Source organism: Psammomys obesus, unplaced genomic scaffold, assembly GCF_907164565.1.
Source record: "Psammomys obesus unplaced genomic scaffold, mPsaObe1.curated_primary_1811, whole genome shotgun sequence".
NCBI lineage: Eukaryota > Metazoa > Chordata > Mammalia > Rodentia > Muridae > Psammomys > Psammomys obesus.
In genome coordinates this window covers 1,428,196-1,446,361 of record NW_026595981.1, presented here as the reverse complement: position 1 = coordinate 1,446,361, position 18,166 = coordinate 1,428,196, and the positions used below count along the sequence as shown (strand labels likewise).

The window sequence follows — 18,166 nt, the reverse complement described above, 5'->3', positions numbered from 1 at the left end:
AGGGCTCAAGTTACAAGTGGGGAAGAACGATAGTGGCAATGAACTGGGCTTCCACTCCTCAGCACTCTGCCACGTCCATCTGTGTGGGTCTTTATAAAAATGTCCCTGAAACAAACCTAACAGTCGGAACTCCTTTCTATGGAAACCCAGGACTTCCATCTTTAGCATGGCAGGCACTACCATTACTACAGAGAAGGATGAGGACTGAAGTAGATTTTCTCATTCCACAAGGAGCTGATGAGGCCGTGAGGACCCAAACGTGGTCAGAATGAAATTCAGTACGTACAGTGCAGAAAGGGGCGGGTAGTGTTAGTCATCCGCTGTCATTCCTTTCACTGGGTCCTTTTGTCTCATCTGGAACAGAAAAAGCAGAAATTGAAAGCTTTTGCTGCTGATTGAACTCACCATAAACGTACCATCTTCTCAATCCTGCAAACAGACAAGGCAGAACATTTGTGTGTGTGTGCAAAGCCAAAATGATAAAAGTTTGAATAAATAATACACCAGACCATACCTTTTACAGCTCCGTCACAGGTCCTTCCACCCACAACTTAAAAGTTACCAATGCCAAGCCAGGACCTATTTTTTCTCTGCTTTTATTTACTCACCTAATTCTGTTTTTTAGATTTACTCTTAATTTACTTTTTTTTTTTTTTTTTAAGATTTATTATTTATTTATGCAGCATTCTGCCTGCATTTGTGCCTGCAGGCCAGAAGAGGGCACCAGATCTCATTATAGGTGGTTGTGAGCCACCATGCAGTTGCTGGGAATTGAACTCAGAACCTCTGGAAGAACAGCTAGTGTTCTTAACTCTGAGCCCTATTTACTTAATTTTTAACTTCTACTTTATTTGTTTGTTTCCGAAGCTCAAGGACAACTTTATTGGAGTTTAAAAGCAAACTACTGCCTGAGTTAAGTGAAGATCCTGACAGGCCAGGAGGTGATGGAGAAAAACCATGCCCTTTAAGTTAGGCACAAAATAGAAATAGACTACTTATTTTTTAATATAATTTTTAATTTATTACAATTTATTCACTTTGTATCCCACCCTCATCCCCTCCCTAGACTACTTACTTTTATAATTATTTTCATTTTATGCATGTTGAGTATTTTGCCTGCTTGTATGTATTATATATACCATGTATGTACCTGGTGCCCACAGAGGCCAGGATAGAGTTAGAGGCGCTCCTGAGGTGCCGCGTGTATGGCAGGACTTGAACCTGGGTCCTCTGCAATAGCAACAAGTGCCCTAAACCACTGAGTCATCTCTCTGGCCCCAGGACTGCTTATTAAGAAAGGAAAAAGAACTACCAAAAAATGGAAGTGGGCTCCTGGGCTGAAGAATTAGCCCTTAAAACCTATTGTTTTTTACATTAAAAATATTTTGTGTGTTGGGGGTGGGCAGTAGAACACATACATGTCACAGTGCACATGTGAAGGTCAGAGGACAACGTTCAGGAATGGGTTTCTCCTTCCATTTTTATTTGGATTCCAGGTGTTGACCTCAGCACCAGCCTCTCTCTCCATTTCTGTTACACTGGAGCTTCTTGGGGCTGGAGAGCTGGCTTAGCAGTCAGGAGTACTTGTTCTTGGAAGAGGACCGGGGTCGACTCCCAGAAACCACATGGCAGCTTACAACCCTGTTCCTGTAGTGTACATACATACACACAGGCAAAACTCTCATTCACATAAAATAATAAATCAATCGAAAAAATGAAACTTCCTATCAAAGAATGTGGCCACCTTCCTTCCTGTCAAGGGACAAGGGCTGCTACGGAATGAATTCACTGTTTCATTGTTTTAAGCTTAGAGTAAAATGTCCTGAGTATGCTTGATTCCTGTTTCTTGGGGCCTAATGATACGGAAGGGTTTTGTTACTGTTCTATTTTGTTTTCTGAAACAGGCTCTCACTATGTAACCCTGGCAGATCTGGAACTCCCTATGTCAAACCAGTGATAGCACATACTTCTAATTCCAGTGCCTAGGGAAGCTGAGGCCTGGAGACCTGCTGGGGTAGAGGCTCGCATAACTGTGTAGACTTGGCTCATTTCAAACTTCAGTGATTCTAATGATCCTGTCTCCCGGCTCAGAGTTGTATTATTATTTTGGTTTTCTGAAACAGGGTCTTATGTACCCCAGGCTGGCATCAAACTCAGAATGACCTTCAGTCTTCACTTTCCCAAATGCCAGGACTACAGGCATGTGCCAATATAGCTGTCTTTGGCTTCAGTTTTTGTTTGTTTGGCACTTAACTATCACAATAGTCCTGACAAATTAAATTGTCAAAGCTATGACTGTGTTTTAATACACTGGCCAGTATTCCAGATGGTCTGCTCTGGATAGCGATCTGTCAGGTCAGAGGAAATGAAGATGAGAGCTTGCCTCCACAGATGCTAAGGGAATCTTTTACAGGTATATACTTAGTGTCGGAGTGTATATTCTCTTTTGTCTAGCCTAGCAGCTGAGCTCAGTAGGAGTGGCTTCTCCTCATCAGCCTAAACCTTGAAACACCATAACCCAAAATTGTCAACTCCAGATGTGGTGTCCGCTAGACACTTTAGCTTTTCAGCTAGCCACACAGGGCCAACTTCAAAAGGGATGGTATAGAGGGACCAGAAAAGTTATGGGGCAGATGGAGAAGACCCACAATAGAAAAGAAAATACTATAAGGTCATTTGGGGTTTTTGTTGTTGTTTTGTTTTTGTTGAGACAGGGTCCATATATAGCCCTGGCTGTCTTAGAACTCTCTATATAGACCAGGCTAGCCTTGACCTCAGGGTCTGTCCGCCTCTGCATCTCTAGTACTGGGATTAAGGCCATATACTGCTATGCTTGCATACTACAGAATCTTTCCTTCCTTCATTCATCCATTCATTCATTTATTGTATATGAGTGCTCTATTTTCATGCACAGCAGAAGAGAGAATCAGATTCCATTACAGAGAGTTGTGAGCCACCATGTGGCTGCTAGGAATTGAACTCAGAACATCTGGAAAAACAGCCAGTGCTCTTAACTGCTGAGCCATCTCTCCAGCTCCCCACAACAGAATCTTAATCACAAAAACAAAATAATTTTGGGGGTGGGGATGTAGCTCAGCTGGGAGAGTGTCTACCCAGCATGCACCCAGCCCTGGGCTTAACCCTCAGCACAGCATTAACTGGGCAGAATGCTGTGCTGCCTATAATCCCAGCACTGAGAAGCTGAAAACAAGGAAATCAAAAGTTCAAGGTGATCCGTGCCCACAGAAAGAGTCTGACTACAAATACTGTCTTTTTTAAAAACAACAACAACAACAAAGCCAAAAAGAAAAATATTTTTAGGCTCTGTAAACACGGTATTGGAAAAACCCAGTCTTGTGCCTGCTAGACAACTACTTTACCACCAAGACATATCCCAGCCCAAGAAATAAATTTTTAGACAAGAGAGGAAACAAGCTCAGGCTCCAGTTAGCACATGAAGGAACATTCCACAAGAGGCAGGTGGATCTCTGTGAGTTTCAGCCTGGTCTACAAAGGGAGTGCAAGACAGCCACGGCTACACAGAGAAACCCCATCTCAGAAAATAAACAAACAAAACAAAGAAAGAACAACGTCCTAACTCTGCCAACTACCAAGTTTGGGGTGTGAGAAAGACAAATATCTAAGACCATTTGGAGACTTCTTCTAAGAACTAGAGCACTGCTCTATCTGTTTGTCTATTTACCTATCTCCCCCGCCCCCAAGACAGGGTTCCTCTGTGTAGCCTTGGTTGTCCTGGACTTTATAGACCAGGCTGGCCTCAAACTCACAGAGACCCACCTGCCTCCGCCTCCCGGAGGGCTGGGATCCCAGGCGTGCGCCAGCACAGCTGGCTCTTATCTATTTTATTAATACTGTGGATTAAACCTAGAATCTCACACATGCTAACTGTTCCAAAGAATTTACAAAAAACAATAAATGCTTCCATGAAACCCTATTACTTTATGCTGGCCATTGCCAGCCAAGGGGTCACTGAACAACATTCCCTTCAAACCCCAATTAAAATCTTCCTGCTGCTCCATCTGCTAATTTTTTTTTTTTTTTTTTTTTTTTAGAGGTCAGGGGCAGGACTAGGGTGACCAAAAGATTCAAGCCACTCTCTCACAAAAACAGAATCAGCCAAGTGACTTCGGTCTACAAGTCCCTGAGGACCCTTCCCAAAGAATCAGAGACTGTGCTGCAAACCTTGCCTGTTAGGTGTCTGAATAAATAAACAGAGCAGCGGCCTTCAGCAGGAACTAACTTGCACACCACTTACTAGTGAGCCAGTCCGGGAAGAACGTCATCCCAGGAAGTAAAAACAGTTTCCTGGGAGGCTCCAGAAGGAAGAAGGGCTCTGGGCCCAGGTTCTGCCCTGGACCAACACTGTGAAGCACTGATCATCTGTGTGGTGTGCACCAAGGCACTTGAGCCAGGACCTCAGCTGAGGCAGGGCCAGCTGAGGCCACTGGAAAGCATGTCCTCTGCGGGACACTCAAGCGACGAGGGAGTGGTGGCACGGCGCTTCCTGCCTTAGGAGGGCGGAAGTGGCCCCACTGACATGTAGAGTAAGACAAGTGATCAAGGGCTGTGGCCCAAGGCCGGACAGCACTGGGCTCCCACACTGAACCACCACCTACAGGCTGCAGTGGGGCAGTGCTGAGGCCTCAGAGCCTTCCGCCGCAGGGCCCTCTCACACTGTGAGGGAGACGGGTGCCCGGTGACTCTCACTGAGCACCTCCCCTAAGTAGTCTCTCGGGCAGCCTCCTTAAATGAGGCAAGAGTGCTGGGTCTTTAGGCATCCCTCCTGGGATCCATGCCGAGCTCAAAAACAAAACACCTAAACAAAAATAAAAAACAAACAATCGCCCAACCTGTCCTAATAGCTGGAGAAGACAGAGGGGCTTCTGCATGCACTGCAGTGTCCTCTAGGTAATGCGGGTGGCACCAGTAGATCAACCCAAACTGCCTAGCTCAGGGTCACCTCCAGTTCCACAGCCCCTGCCCCACCCTCACTGAAGACTCCCTGCAGTGGCTGTATTAATCACTTGGCATCAGGTACAGATTACCATATTTGTCTCCGTGGCTGTGCCAAGACCTCAGCCACACATATTCCCGAGCAGCCTTCTCCGTAGAGTTACATACTGCCTGGCAGTAACCTTATCCACAACAGAGCCAGGCTTGTTCTTAGAACAACAGGCTGATGGTGCCCTTATGTGTCTCCTTGACAGCCACGCACTTATGAGTTCCCTGGCATCAGGCTCACCTCATCCAGCTGTCTCTTCGTCTCTTCTTCCATCCTCCGGATATCGTCCATGGTCAGATCAACCCATTTATCGAGCCAACAGAATAGCTGCCTGTGAAAGTTCGTAAACAGACGCTTCTCTTGCTAGAAAAAGGAGGGAAGCAAGTCAGAACCTGGAACATAAAAGCTTCTCTATATTTTCCCCACAGTTTATTGGGGGGAGGGGAGTGACAACTGGCTGCCTCATCTGGATCAGACACAGTTCGGTGACATTTGCCTTCCTGTTTCTGGCAGGCAAGTGTTCCAGTAAGGAGCTGTCCACCTCACAGCTAAGTGCTTTGTCCCAAACACCACCAAGACAGGCAGCTCATTGGATCTGGCCGAGCTGAGGCCCCCGACAACTGCCACATTTCCTGCTGTTTCTGGTGCCTAATGCCAGGTTAGGACTGGCCAGCAGGGGGCTGGAGAGATGGCTCAGAGGTTAAGAGCACTGTCTGCTCTTAACCTGAGTTCAATTCCCGGCAACCACATGGTGGCTCACAACCACAATAAGACCTGGTGCCCTCTTTTGTCATGCAGATTTATATGCAAACAGAGCACTCATATGTAAAATAAGGAAATAAAGAAATGTGGCCCCAAAGTATGAGAATTGAAAGGCTTTAAGTCTGTTTACTTCTGTAATTCAGGGCACTAAAGAAACTGCTTCATACTGCCTCTTGCTTTTTGGCCTCAAGAAAAGGGAAACAAGTTTTCTTTGTAGTCCAAGCACAGCAAATCCCTTCCTGTGTCCTCCTTCCTCATCAGTTCCTCCCGGTTTCTTTCTCATCAGTTTCTGCGGCACTGTAGCTGGCTCTAGAATGTAGGATAGCATGTGCAAGGGAGAGGAAGCAGCAGGCTAAACAACCAAAGACTCCGATGCTAGCAAGAGTCAAACTGCTCTCCCAGGACAGACACAGACACGCGGAAAGGCCTCATCCTGCATACTTACCTTATGTATAAAGTTTTCCACTTTGTTCTGCAAGCCCCACCACTTGAACTTGACAGTAACCAGTTTGTATGCACACATATATGGGCAGTCTTTCTGATTTACAAGTTCTTGCTGCAGTAGAAAAATACCCAGAGGCAGGCTGGTAACTAAAAAGAAAGACCTCAGGCTGTCTGAACCCCACCCACACCCTCCTCCATTAGGAGGGGCCCACCCACAATTTGTCTGGACCCCTGGTAGTAAGGGTGTGAATTGTACCTTCCAATTTGGGCCCAAAGGTCCTCGTCCTGTTTTGACAGATTTAAATTTTGCTGGATCTTCCTCTGCCTTGTAATCCTGAGAATAGTAGAAATGGGGTTTGGAAAAGAGAGAGAAAATGAGGGAAGGAGGAAAGAGGTGAGGAAGAAGAAAATTTTTCATAGAGAGCATTTCAATACTAGTTCTTTTCAGTTTGTCTGCTTTGAAACAGGCTCTATGTAACCCTGGCTAGCCTGCACCAACTCACTATGTAAACCAAACTGGCTTTGAACACCCAGCCATCTACCTGCCTCTGCTACCATAGCCAGCTTACAGCAATTCTTGAAGTTTCTGTATAGAGTATGGGGTAAATGTTATAGACAAGATAAAGAACTATGTGATAGATAATTTTTTTGTTTTGTTTTTAGACAGGGTTCCTCTGTGTATATAGCCCTGGGCATTTTGGAACTCACTCTATAGTCCAGGCTGGCCTTAAACTCAGAGATCCAACTTCCTCTACCTCCCAAGCGCCGGGATCAAAGGTGTGCGCCACCACCACTTGGCTGTGCTGGATAGTTTTATGTTAACTTGACATAAGCTAAATCATTGGAGAGGAAGGAACCTCAGTTAAGAAAAACCCAAAAGATTGGGTTGTAGTCAAGCCTGTAGGAAATTTTCTTAATTAGTTATTGATAGGAGAGGGCTCAGCCCACTGTGGTGGTGCCATCCCTGGACTGGCCGGGCTGAGGAAGCCATGGGGAGCCAGGCACTAAGCAGCACTCCTCCATGGCCTCTGCATCAGCTCCTGCCTCCAGTTTCCTGCCCTGTTTGAGTTCCTATCCTGGTTTCCTTCAATGATGAACTATGATGTGGACTATGATGTGGACATGTTAGCCAAATAAACCCTTTGCTCCCCAAGTTGCTTTGGTCATGGTGTTTCATCACAGCAATAGCAACCCTAAGACAGACCGTTTACACTTGCTTCAGGGGAGAGGTCTGTGTGATTTTTCTCTGCCAGGGTTTGTTTGCAATTTTATCAGTATCAAAGTATCAGCAGACCATCTGAACAAGCATTTATTTCCACTTGAAAAGACAGAGTTTTCGACTTAACTGAGCATCCAAATTCCTAGAAGATTTTCAAAATACAGATTTCTAGGCCATCCTACCTAAGTTACAAGAGACTTAGAATATCTTGAGAACAACATGGATTTTTTAAAAAATTATTTTATTAGCTGGGAGTTGGGGGTGCACATCTTTAAGCTGAGCACTCAAAGGGCAAAGGCAGTTGGATCTCTGAATTTGAGGCCAGTCTAGTCTACAAAGTGAGTTCCAGGACATCCACGGCTGCACAGAGAAATCACTGTTTGTGAAATATCTTCACATATTCAGTTTGAGGAAATTCACCTGGACGTACACTTATATTCACTTTGCTATGTAGACTGTATTCCAGTAAAAGTGGCATCATTATTTGAAAGAGTCTCACTTTAAGCCCAAGCTGGCCTTGAACACTTAAGTCATTTTGCTCCAGAGTCTAGAAAATAAGATTCTAGTCATGTGCCACCGCACTGGGTACGCACTCTTTGGGAACGCACTAATAAAACTCTTAGTCAGCCCAGGGAACTCTTAACATTTATTTTGGAAATAGCCATGGCAGGAAATTTCGTGAGACCCAGCCTTAAAAAATAAAAACGTTAGCTGGAGCTGGACAGTGGTGGCACGCGCCTTTGATCATAGTACTCAAGAAGCAGAGGCAGGAGGATCTATATGACTTCAAGGCCAGCCTGGTCTAAAGAGTGAGTTCTAAAACAGCCAGGACTACACAGTGAAACTCTGTCTCGAAAAACTGAAACTAAATAAATACATACATGCATATGTATATCAATATAGAGGTTAACAGGCGTGGCACACAGCTTTAATCTCAACACTGGGGAGGCAGAGGCAGGTTGATCTCTGTGAGCTCTCAGCCAGCCAAGACAACATAGTGAGACCCTGTCTCCGGGAGAAAATAAAAAATAAACCACAGTGCTGGGCATGTAGTTGAGTAGCAGAGTGCTTCTCTAGACATAAAACAAATAATGCACACCAGAGAGGGCTTCCTTTTGACGCAAACTAGGTGAGGTTCCCTGGTTTCTTTACCATCGACAAGTTAATGTTTTGCGCCAGGTCTTCAGGAGTGCCTACCTTGCTAAGCACTTGGCTTCGATCAGCAATGTCTATATATATAGCTTCCACATGTTTCCATGCCTCAGGCTCCAGTTTATGCACCTGCAAAGAAACGGGAGAGTACTTGCTGTGCACACGCAGTCCTGCTAACAACAAGCACCCTTTCCTCGGTGGACGTCTAGGAACAGCTCTTCCTGCAGGTACTGGCTGGACGTTTCTACAGTAAAGCATCACACGATGGTGGCGGAAAATGGCTCGGAGGGTAGGAGCAGTGGCTGTCCTTCCACAAGGGGAACATTCCGCACCTGATCTCATATGATGGGTTGCACTCAAATGAAGCTAAAAGTTACATGCATTAAAAATGCCATGTGAAGTGCCTCTAAGCTGTGTACAGAAGCATATAAAACACAAACGAATTTCTTATCTTTTCTTGGGGGGTCCCTTCCCTAATATATCTTGCTGTTTGGAAACATTCTAAGTCTGAAGTCTGAAATAGTACTGGCCCCAAGGATTTCAGATAAGGGCTTCGTAACCTCACAGTTGGGGTAGAGAGTTATTCAAAGATACTTGGAAATTGGACACAGCAACAGGATCTGTCTTTTTTCAATTCAGCAGGCTCCACCTGCCCCTGAGTTTCTGCTGCCCCCTGGTGAGGACTACTCAGACCTGCAGCCTTCTCACAAATTCAGCGTACAAAAGCTACTTACAAGAGTAACCCTTTCTCTAGCTCACCCCCAGCCCGACTCTGACTCCAGTAACAGATGGTACTGTGTGCAGACTCTCCTTTAATGTCCGCAGCAGCATCTATACACAGGTTCACATCTTGCTCTTTTTAGGTTTATTTATCTTTTATTCATATACATGTGTATCTGAGTGTCTGCAATGAGAGTGTGTAGGACCCATCAGGGGCCAGAAGAGTGTTGGATCCCTTAGTGGAGACACAGGTGGTTGTGTGGGTGCATGGAACTGAGCTCAGGTGCCGTGGAAGAGCTATGAATTGCCGGGCCATCTCTCCAGCATATGACAACGTCTCATTGTGAGCCCTGGCTGGCCTGAAACTCGTTATGTAGACCAGGCTAGCCTCATACTCAGAGTTCTGCTGCCTCTGCCTCTTGGGTGCTGGGATTAAATGCTATTATGCCCAGCCTTATCTTTTTTTTTTTTTTTTTTTTTTTTAATTTCTTTTTCAAATTTTTGGACATATTCACTCCCCAACTCATATTACCACCATCTGTGTTACCCAAGTAACCTTGGGGGTCAGGCCTGCCCTAATGCGGGATCAACCTACCAGGGGTCAATCTTTAAAGAAAACTGACTCTCTGTGATAGCTATTCTTTTGTTTGTTTGCTTGGTTTTTGTTGTTCTTGTTTTGTTTCTTTGAGACAGGGCTTCTCTGTATAGTGCTGGCTATCTTAGACTCACTTTGTAGACCAGGCTGGCTTCGAACTCACAGAGACTGGCCTGCCTCTGCTTCCCAGAGTGCTGGGATTACAGGTGTGTGCCACCATGCCTGGTTTGTGATAGCTATTCTTGGTTATCAACTTGACTACATCTGGAATTAACTTAAGCTAAAATGGCTAGGTACATCTGTGTGGGGTATTTCTTAAGTTAAATCATTTGAAGTGAAAAGATCCATCTTGAATGCAGACCACATCTTCTGATGGCAGCCTATATCATGGATTGAACAGCTATTGGATTCTTGGACTTTTTTTGTTTTGTTTTGTTTGCGACCAGGTTTCAGGACAGCTGTCCTGAACATCCTCTGTAGACCAGGCTGGCCTTAAACTCACAAAGATCTGCCGCCTCTGCTTCCCGGGTGCTGGGATCAGGCATGCGCTACCATGGGGCTGATTCTTGGACTTTCTATTGGTGGACAGGTGGACCACTGCCTGTAAGCCACTGATAACCCCCCTTCCCCTCTTTCTCTCCAGATTCATTCCATCAGTTCTGCTCTTCTAGAGAACCCCGACTCAGTAGCAATCAAATGCCAGTAGCTGTTGTGCTGGAAACACTGCTGCTGTCAACCACTGCAGGCGCTTACAAGCTTTCTACTCCCTCGGGAGACGGATCACGAAGCTTTGTGGGGAGGATGTGAAGGCCCTATTTAGGGCTGAGCACGTCACAGTCCTTTACTGTCTATACACTGACTAATTGGGAGTCTGAGTTAGCTGGCAGCTGTGGAAGAAGAAGCCTCTGTGAAGATACTGAGGTGCTCTGCTCTGTGGTACAGCAGTAAGCCATTAGGCATCATTTAGTACATGTCCATTTAGCAGAGTAATAGTACAGGTCCTCCCAGGGTCTGTGACCTTTACAGCCACCAATTCTAACCCTTTAACCTTTAACCCTTTACCTGCTTTTTACACTCAACAATATATGTAGGATTGTTTCCTTTTTAGTTTTGAAGCAGCATCTCATTCTGTAGCCTTGGCTGTCCTGGAACTCATTATCTAGAACATACTGACCTCAGAGATGCACCTGTCCCTGCCTCCACAGTGCTGGAATTAAAAGGCACATGTCACCACACCCAGCTCCCCAGCTTTTTCATGGGTGCATAGTATAGCACTGTCTGGCTGCACAATCTACTGGTGTCCCACTGACAAGAGTCGCATATTGCCTGTTTCACATGTGGCCAAACAGCCTCACATGTGCCCGGGTACAGACATGAATTAAGGGAGCGTGAGGATACTCTGAATTTGGAGAAGTACTACAATTACCATGTTTTAAAGACATTGTTCCTGGGTACCCAAAACTGCATTTTCGCCAATCCCAGCTCTACAAGAAAGCCCAGGAAAGAATCTTAAGAGACAACACTCTGCAAACCAATGACAGGAAACTACACTGTGGGACAGTCTAGAAAAGCCTTCCTAGCCAGGCAGGAGAGAAGTACAGACATAACCCTGTGTACTGAGGCAGAGCCTAGCGAGATCTGCCAAGGGCCCAGAGCCCTGGGCTCTTGTGAAGTTATACTTACATTCTCCTGGGTGCCAAGGTCTGGCTTGTGCCAGGTTTCAATTTTAATCAGAAAGTCTTCTTTCATGTACTCATTCTGGAAAAGAGATAAAATACCTTAGTGCCCAACAAGGTCAGAGCTGGAGAGTTCTCACTGCCCATTACTGGGGGTCACAAAGGCCTGGAGTTGTGAGACTCCAGCTGCCTGGCCTGGGCAGTCCCACAACCAGGTTTGCTTCAGGCATACAATCACCCTTAGTTTACAGAGGAAGAAAGTGAAGCTCAAAGCGCTAAGTGACTTGGCCAAGACCTCAGAGTGATCTCACAGTCAGGCCAAACGCCATGTTTGTCTGAGCATAGATTTCAGCATTTAACCAGTCCTCCATCATGCCTGATGCACAGGATGCAAATGTAACCAGCAGCCCACAGGTCTCCTAGCTGAGGAGCCGTCTTCATGCTTCACCCCTTTCCCTGCAATGTGCCTTTGGTTGAGGGAAGCCCTTCATGCTAATTTTGTCTCCCTCCCTTGGTGCTCTGAAAAATTCTAACACCTGTTAAAAACTTTTAGCGAAAGAAGCCACGTGAATGAGTTAAAGAGCCCATTGTTCCCTCAGCAGGGATTAGTTCTCCAGCAGGGACAAGCATTTTGGGGATTATGCTTAAGAGGGAGGGCTTGGGGGTGGGGTGAAGGGGGCTGGTTCCAGAAGAGTAGCTTGTTGAAGTCACAATGTTGCCAACAGTCAGTGTTCAGTGGGGTCAACAGATGCTCAAATGGGGAAGGGATGTCAGTTTAGACTGGCTGATCTGAAACTTCTGCATAGCCCTGGGTAGGCATAACCTGTTGAACAGAGGAGAGCCTCAATCCATTCTGTACTTCTGAGGCTCAGAGTCAGGTCTTACCTGGCAAAGCCACAGTCAAAGCAGCTCAAAGCCAACAAACAAGATCCTCATTAGAACTGAAATGCTTGAGCCTTGACAGCCCCAACACCACCCAAGAGGAACAAGAGAAGAGCCAGAACGTCTGGTGCAGGTACACTTTTATTTCTCTTTTTCTTATAAATCAGCAGCAACGCCAATCCTCCTACCCCACCCCTGACAGAAATACTTACTGTAATAACTGCTCCAAGGCAAGGACATGGAAAAAAAGAAAGAAGGAAGATTAATGGAGACGAACAGATTACAAAGAACAAAGACTTCTGCACTCCCCATAGCTTCCTAACTCTAACTAGGTTAGGCTAGAAACTCAGGGTCAGGGTTAGGGTTAGTGGCTACTAGGCCCCAGCGTGCTTTAGGAAATCTCAGTGCACCACCAACTCCCCTCAGTTCACCTAAAGTCCTGAGAGACCAAACCTGGGATTTAATTACAAGGAAATGGATGGTCTCTGATCAGCTGGGGCTGAGGCCCAATCTATCTCCTGTAAAAGCATCCCTCTGGTGCCCCCACACCTTGGGGGCACAGAGCAGGTGCTCTGAGCCAGGCTGGCTTTCTGATGGAGACAGTCTTCCTCACACTGTAACCAAACCTTGCATGCGCTATGCTCTTGCAACTGTAATGGGATCCCTCGGAAAGCACAGGTCAATTATTTATCAGAGAAAATGACTGCAGCTTCCATGTCACTGGGGAAGAGGCCATCTCTCCTCCTGACAGCAGCTCAGTTCATTCTGTACCCCACATGCTTTCCCAATCTCTGATAATGTGTACTGCTGTGTTCAGAGCATACAAAGGGCCAACAAACTCCATCATTCCAAAAACCAAATAAAACAACAAGCAACAAAAAAGTAAAACTAATGTTCCTCCAATGGAAATGAAAAAATGATGACATAAGGGCTATAAACTACCATGTACACTAGTAGCCTGAAAGATTGCCAGTATTTTTCCCAAGCCTGACCAAAGACACTGGAAGCACCAGATTAGGGCTAAACTGGCACCTTGAGAAAGTCATGCTGGGACAACAGAAATGATGCTCCCAAAGATGCCAGTCTGGCAGAGGGGCCATGACACCAGCATGGAGACTGCAGCTCCAGGCTGCCCAGGGTCATGACCTCGCCCATTAACCTTCTCCAGCCCATATTTGGATTCCATGTCTCTAAAACACCCTCTCCTAGTTTGGCTTCTGTAGGACATAAGAATCTGCCCCCTTAACCAAGCTGACAGTTTATAATACCACACTGTGTTATTCTCGTTTTTTCATTTCCCGTGTGGAAGATTCCCAAGGGAAGAAAAAAAAAAAAAATCAGTAACTATGAATAACTGGTGATCCATAATTTTGTATTTCACTGTAACTGCAGAGTCTGCAGGTTTTTCATGTTAGTATGTGAGCCACTGAGAAACACATCCACTCAATTCTGAAAAATGTTGGGGTTCTGAACCCATGAGGGTAAGGAGGACCCTGCTCTCAGCCTGTAGTGTCAGCTCAGGCGACTAACTTCCCTCGAATCATCTCCAATGCCATCCTCCCCTTCCAAACATGTCCGTATCCATAGCAACCACACAGGAAAATGGAGCTTTCCTAACAAAACTAAAAATGTATTTCATTTTAGAGGGAGTTTTTGAGATGAGATCTTGCTATGTCCCCCTGGCTAGCCTTGAAGTTGTGATCCTCCTGCCTCAGCTTCCTGAATGCTAGGTTACAAGCGTTTACCACTCTGTCCAGTCTCTTATTCTCCTCTTTCCATTTCCATTTATCAGCATGAACTGTCAGCTTCATGAGAAAAAGAGAAGGAAATAAAGTAAGAGAACAAAAAGACTTGATGGAGCACACCAAATCTGTTTTCACTGCTCCCAGAATAAGGCTGGAGCCTCCTAAAGGCAGGGGGTGAGTGATCCCACACTCCTTAATTGACCTCTCAAACTTAGATCCACTTAGGCGAGGCTCAACCAGGAGCACAGTAACCTCTGTCCCGTCAACCTCCAGGGAAGAGCAGCAAGAAGCCTTTCCCATCTCTTCTGTCTCTTATTTTAAAAGAGAAGGTAAAAGATGAAGAACAGAGCTAGGATTCAGTGTGTTCATCTGTACCCAGTGGATTCTACCAGGAAGTCGGAAGCTACTAAGAAAGAACCCTTCCCTCCCCTCCCACTGCTGTCTCTCTCTTCATGAGTTTAGAAATTGTATTTTTCTTCCTTTTGTCAAGGACCCACATGTGAAGTGTATGGAAAACTGCCGTGCCAGCTGCAGCACATTCTCCCAAGTTACGCAGCAGACAGTGGCAGCCTTTACCTCACACAGCAGTGCACACAGAAACCCATGCTGTTTGCCTCGAGCTAAGGTTCTTAAAGCGCATGTTCATCAAGGAACGTCACCTTTGTCCCTGCGTGGACATACCCTGCCACACTCCACTCTTTCTTTCTCTTCTTTATTTGCAGCGCTGGAGAGCAAATCCAGGGCCTTGTGCTAGAGAAGCACCTTACCACTAAATTACTTCTGCAAACCTGATCTGGACTTTTAGGGCTGGGCCTACAGGGAAGGATGGGAGAGGGTTGGAGTTAAGGCAAAGTCTTTCCACATAGACCAGGCTAGCCTTAAGCGTAACAGAAATCCAGCTGCCTGTTTCCCAAGTGATAGGATTCCAGGAGTGGGCCACTCCGTCTGGCTCGTGCACACCGCTTTCCAAAATTACGAATCCAAGCTCAGCTGGTGCTACAGGCCTATTATCCTGGTACTTACAAGGTATGAAGCCAGTAGGATGAGGAGTTCAAGGACAGTCCAAAGCTATAAGGCCAGCCTGGTACACTTAAAACCTTCTTACACACACACACACACACACACACACTCAGGTAACAACTTCCTGTCCAGTACACAGGGAGTAGTGAAATTTGCTTTTTCAGTTACAACAGTAAAACTGCCATAGCCTAGGTCCCACCCCATCCTTGATCGTGTCTCCTGATACGAGGTCCTTGAACCTGTATAGGGCCATGGGAGACTGGAGAGAGCAATGACTTCAGTCACCCCAGTCCACAAGATAAGGACACACCTGCTCACCTAAGGGTCACATGCCTACCAGATACAACCTAAGGAACGGACAGAAAACAGCCAGTGAAGCAGTACAAGTGAGCAGAGGCTGGCGCAGCCAGAGCTAGCCTGCCTGTGCCAACGAGCGAAGGCCAGCAGGAAGAAAGAACACCGGCCTTGGAGGGGAGCTCAATGGACATCTAGGGCTACCTGGCATGTGAATCAGTGCCAGCAGAGTCCTAAGAGATCTATTCCAAAGAGACCCACCTGCCTCTGCCTCACGAGTGCACCGCCATGTCTGACTTATGACTTATTTTCATTTTTTTAAGACAGGGTCTCACTCTGGCTGGTCTTGAACTCCCTATGTAGACCAGGCTAGCCTCAAATGCACAGGAATTTGCCTGCCTCTGCCTCACAGTGCTGAGATTAAAGGTGTGTGCCACCAAGTATGATCTATTTCCCAAATATTTTTCATCTGGAGTTTATGAAATCATGGACACAGAATCCACAGATACTGTTGGCCACCTATACACTCACATACTAGGATCTTTTGTTGCTACTATAAATATCAAGAAGCAAATATTGTTGTGAAGAGATGGCTCAGTGTTTAGGAGCAGAGGAACTAGACTCAGTTTCCAATGTCCACAGGGCAGCTCATACCCATGTGTGACCCCAGTTTGGGGAGTCAAATGCCCTCTTCTAGCCTCAGGAGACACCAGGCTACACATGGTGCAAACACACAAACGGAGGAAAAAATAGACATTAGGAAAAAAAATCAAAATTAGTTTTTTAAAAATTTAACAATTTCAGTCAGCAAGAAAAGCGAACATGTAAAATGTCTTTGCCACCAAACCTGATGGCTTAAGTTTGTCCCCAGGATCTGCATAGTGGAAGGAACCGACTTGTAAAAATTGCCATTGACTTCCATATGCATACTATCTCTCTCTCTCTCTCTCTCTCTCTCTCTCTCTCATACACACACACACACACACAGATAAATGAAGGTAATCTTAAAAAAATTTGTCAATCAGCTACACAATATATAAAAAATTAGTAATCATCTAAAAATTTCTCTAGAAAATGGTCTGGAGATTTTATATGTACACAATAAGTATAAAGTCATACAACATCCAAAAGAAGGCTAGAAAAAAAAAACACTGCAGTGTTGGCAGTAATGATTACCCAGAGATAAAGGAATCACCAGTTCTTATTTTCTAAAACATATTCAGTAAGCATTACTTTTGTAATCATTAAAAATAATCAAAATTATCAAACTAACCCCAACAAGAGGAGTTTGTGTTTTTGCTCTGTGCTGTCCCTGGCTATGCCTGTCACCTTGGCTAAGTAGTATATGGTATGGGTCATACTGACGCTCCCAAGCCCGAGACAGCCTTCATCCCTTCACCGGCTTTCTCTGAAGAGTCAAGGTGGACACGAAGCCCTGACTAACTCTCCCTCCAGCCTTACTTCTGTCCAGTGTGGAACCAAATCTCAGCTCCAGGCAGCCCCGCACTCACCGGTTCTGCAGTAAGGGTAGGCATTCCAGGCTTTCTCATGTATATTCAGAGCTCCTTCTGGGGCCAGCATTCGAACAAACGTGGGTACTTTGCTGTAGTGAAAAAAAGAGGCGATGAACAAAAAAATTGAGGCAAGAGAAAGGAGAAAGAGAGAGAAGCTTTGCAGAGCAGTCTCCAGCCCATAGCTCCTGATTTCTCAGCGTCAACAGCTGACAAGTAAGCTTCCATGAGATAAGCAGGCAGCTGCGCTTGAGAAGACACCTGCCAGAGCCTGACACCTCAGCTTGACTGGCTACACACACAACCAAAACCTGTCCTGCCACGCACATGAGCAAGCCAGCTGGTAAGCCCCTGGGCTGCCTGCTGCCACTGTCCAGCTGTGCCACTCTCATTCCGGTCTCCCAGAGCCCACTGGGTGTGAGGCAGGCCGTGCAGCCGTTGCTCACAGCCCAGGTCTACAATGGGGCCAGCTGACTAACCCAGAAGGTGGGTTCCTAGCCGGGCAGGCGGCTCAGTCAGTAGAGCAGCTCCCTGAGTTTAAAGCCCCAGCAGCACAGAAGCTAGGTGGAGCCGCGCTGGTAACCCAGTGTTCAGGACTGAGGACGGAGACAGAAAGATCTTAAAGACCACTGGCCAGCCAGTCTGACCAATTAGTTCCATTAGAGGCCCTGCCTCAAAAATAAGCTGGGCTGGGAATAGTAGCACAAGTCCTTAATCCCAGCACTCAGGGGGCTGAGTGTGAGGCCATCCTGGTCCATGTGGTGAGTGTTAGGCCAGTCAGGGCTACAGCTTTTCTTTTCTTCTTTTTATTTGTATTTTGTGTGTACAGGTATTAGCCTGATGTGTGTATGTCTGTGTGCTATGTGAGTACCTCATGCCCAGGAAGCTCAGAAGAAGGTGCTAGAGCCCCGGACACTGGAGTTATAACAGTTATGAAGCACTTAATGGCAGCTGGGAATTGAACCTGGATCCTTTGGAAGAGCATCCAGTACTCTGAACCATTGAGCTATCTCTCCAGCCCCTTCAGGGCTAAATCTTTAAGTGAGACCTTCAGATAGATAGATAGATAGATAGATAGATAGATAGATAGATAGATAGATAGATAGATAGATAGATAGATAGA

At 45.9% G+C, this 18,166-nt stretch overlaps 1 protein-coding gene across 1 annotated transcript in view; it reads right to left on the bottom strand.

Moving 5' to 3' along the window:
- Nucleotides 1-18,166, bottom strand: part of Pitpna (phosphatidylinositol transfer protein alpha) — a 36,249-nt gene that overhangs the window by 3,171 nt on the left and 14,912 nt on the right. Inside the window, exons 4-11 of the mRNA XM_055619670.1 lie at nt 17,044-17,135; nt 12,686-12,693; nt 11,599-11,673; nt 8,646-8,729; nt 6,486-6,563; nt 6,231-6,341; nt 5,264-5,386; nt 287-354 (exon numbers count right to left, since the gene is read on the bottom strand). Coding sequence (XP_055475645.1) covers nt 310-354; nt 5,264-5,386; nt 6,231-6,341; nt 6,486-6,563; nt 8,646-8,729; nt 11,599-11,673; nt 12,686-12,693; nt 17,044-17,135 — 616 coding nt within the window. The 3' untranslated portion in view covers nt 287-309. The remainder of the gene's footprint in view (nt 1-286; nt 355-5,263; nt 5,387-6,230; nt 6,342-6,485; nt 6,564-8,645; nt 8,730-11,598; nt 11,674-12,685; nt 12,694-17,043; nt 17,136-18,166) is intronic.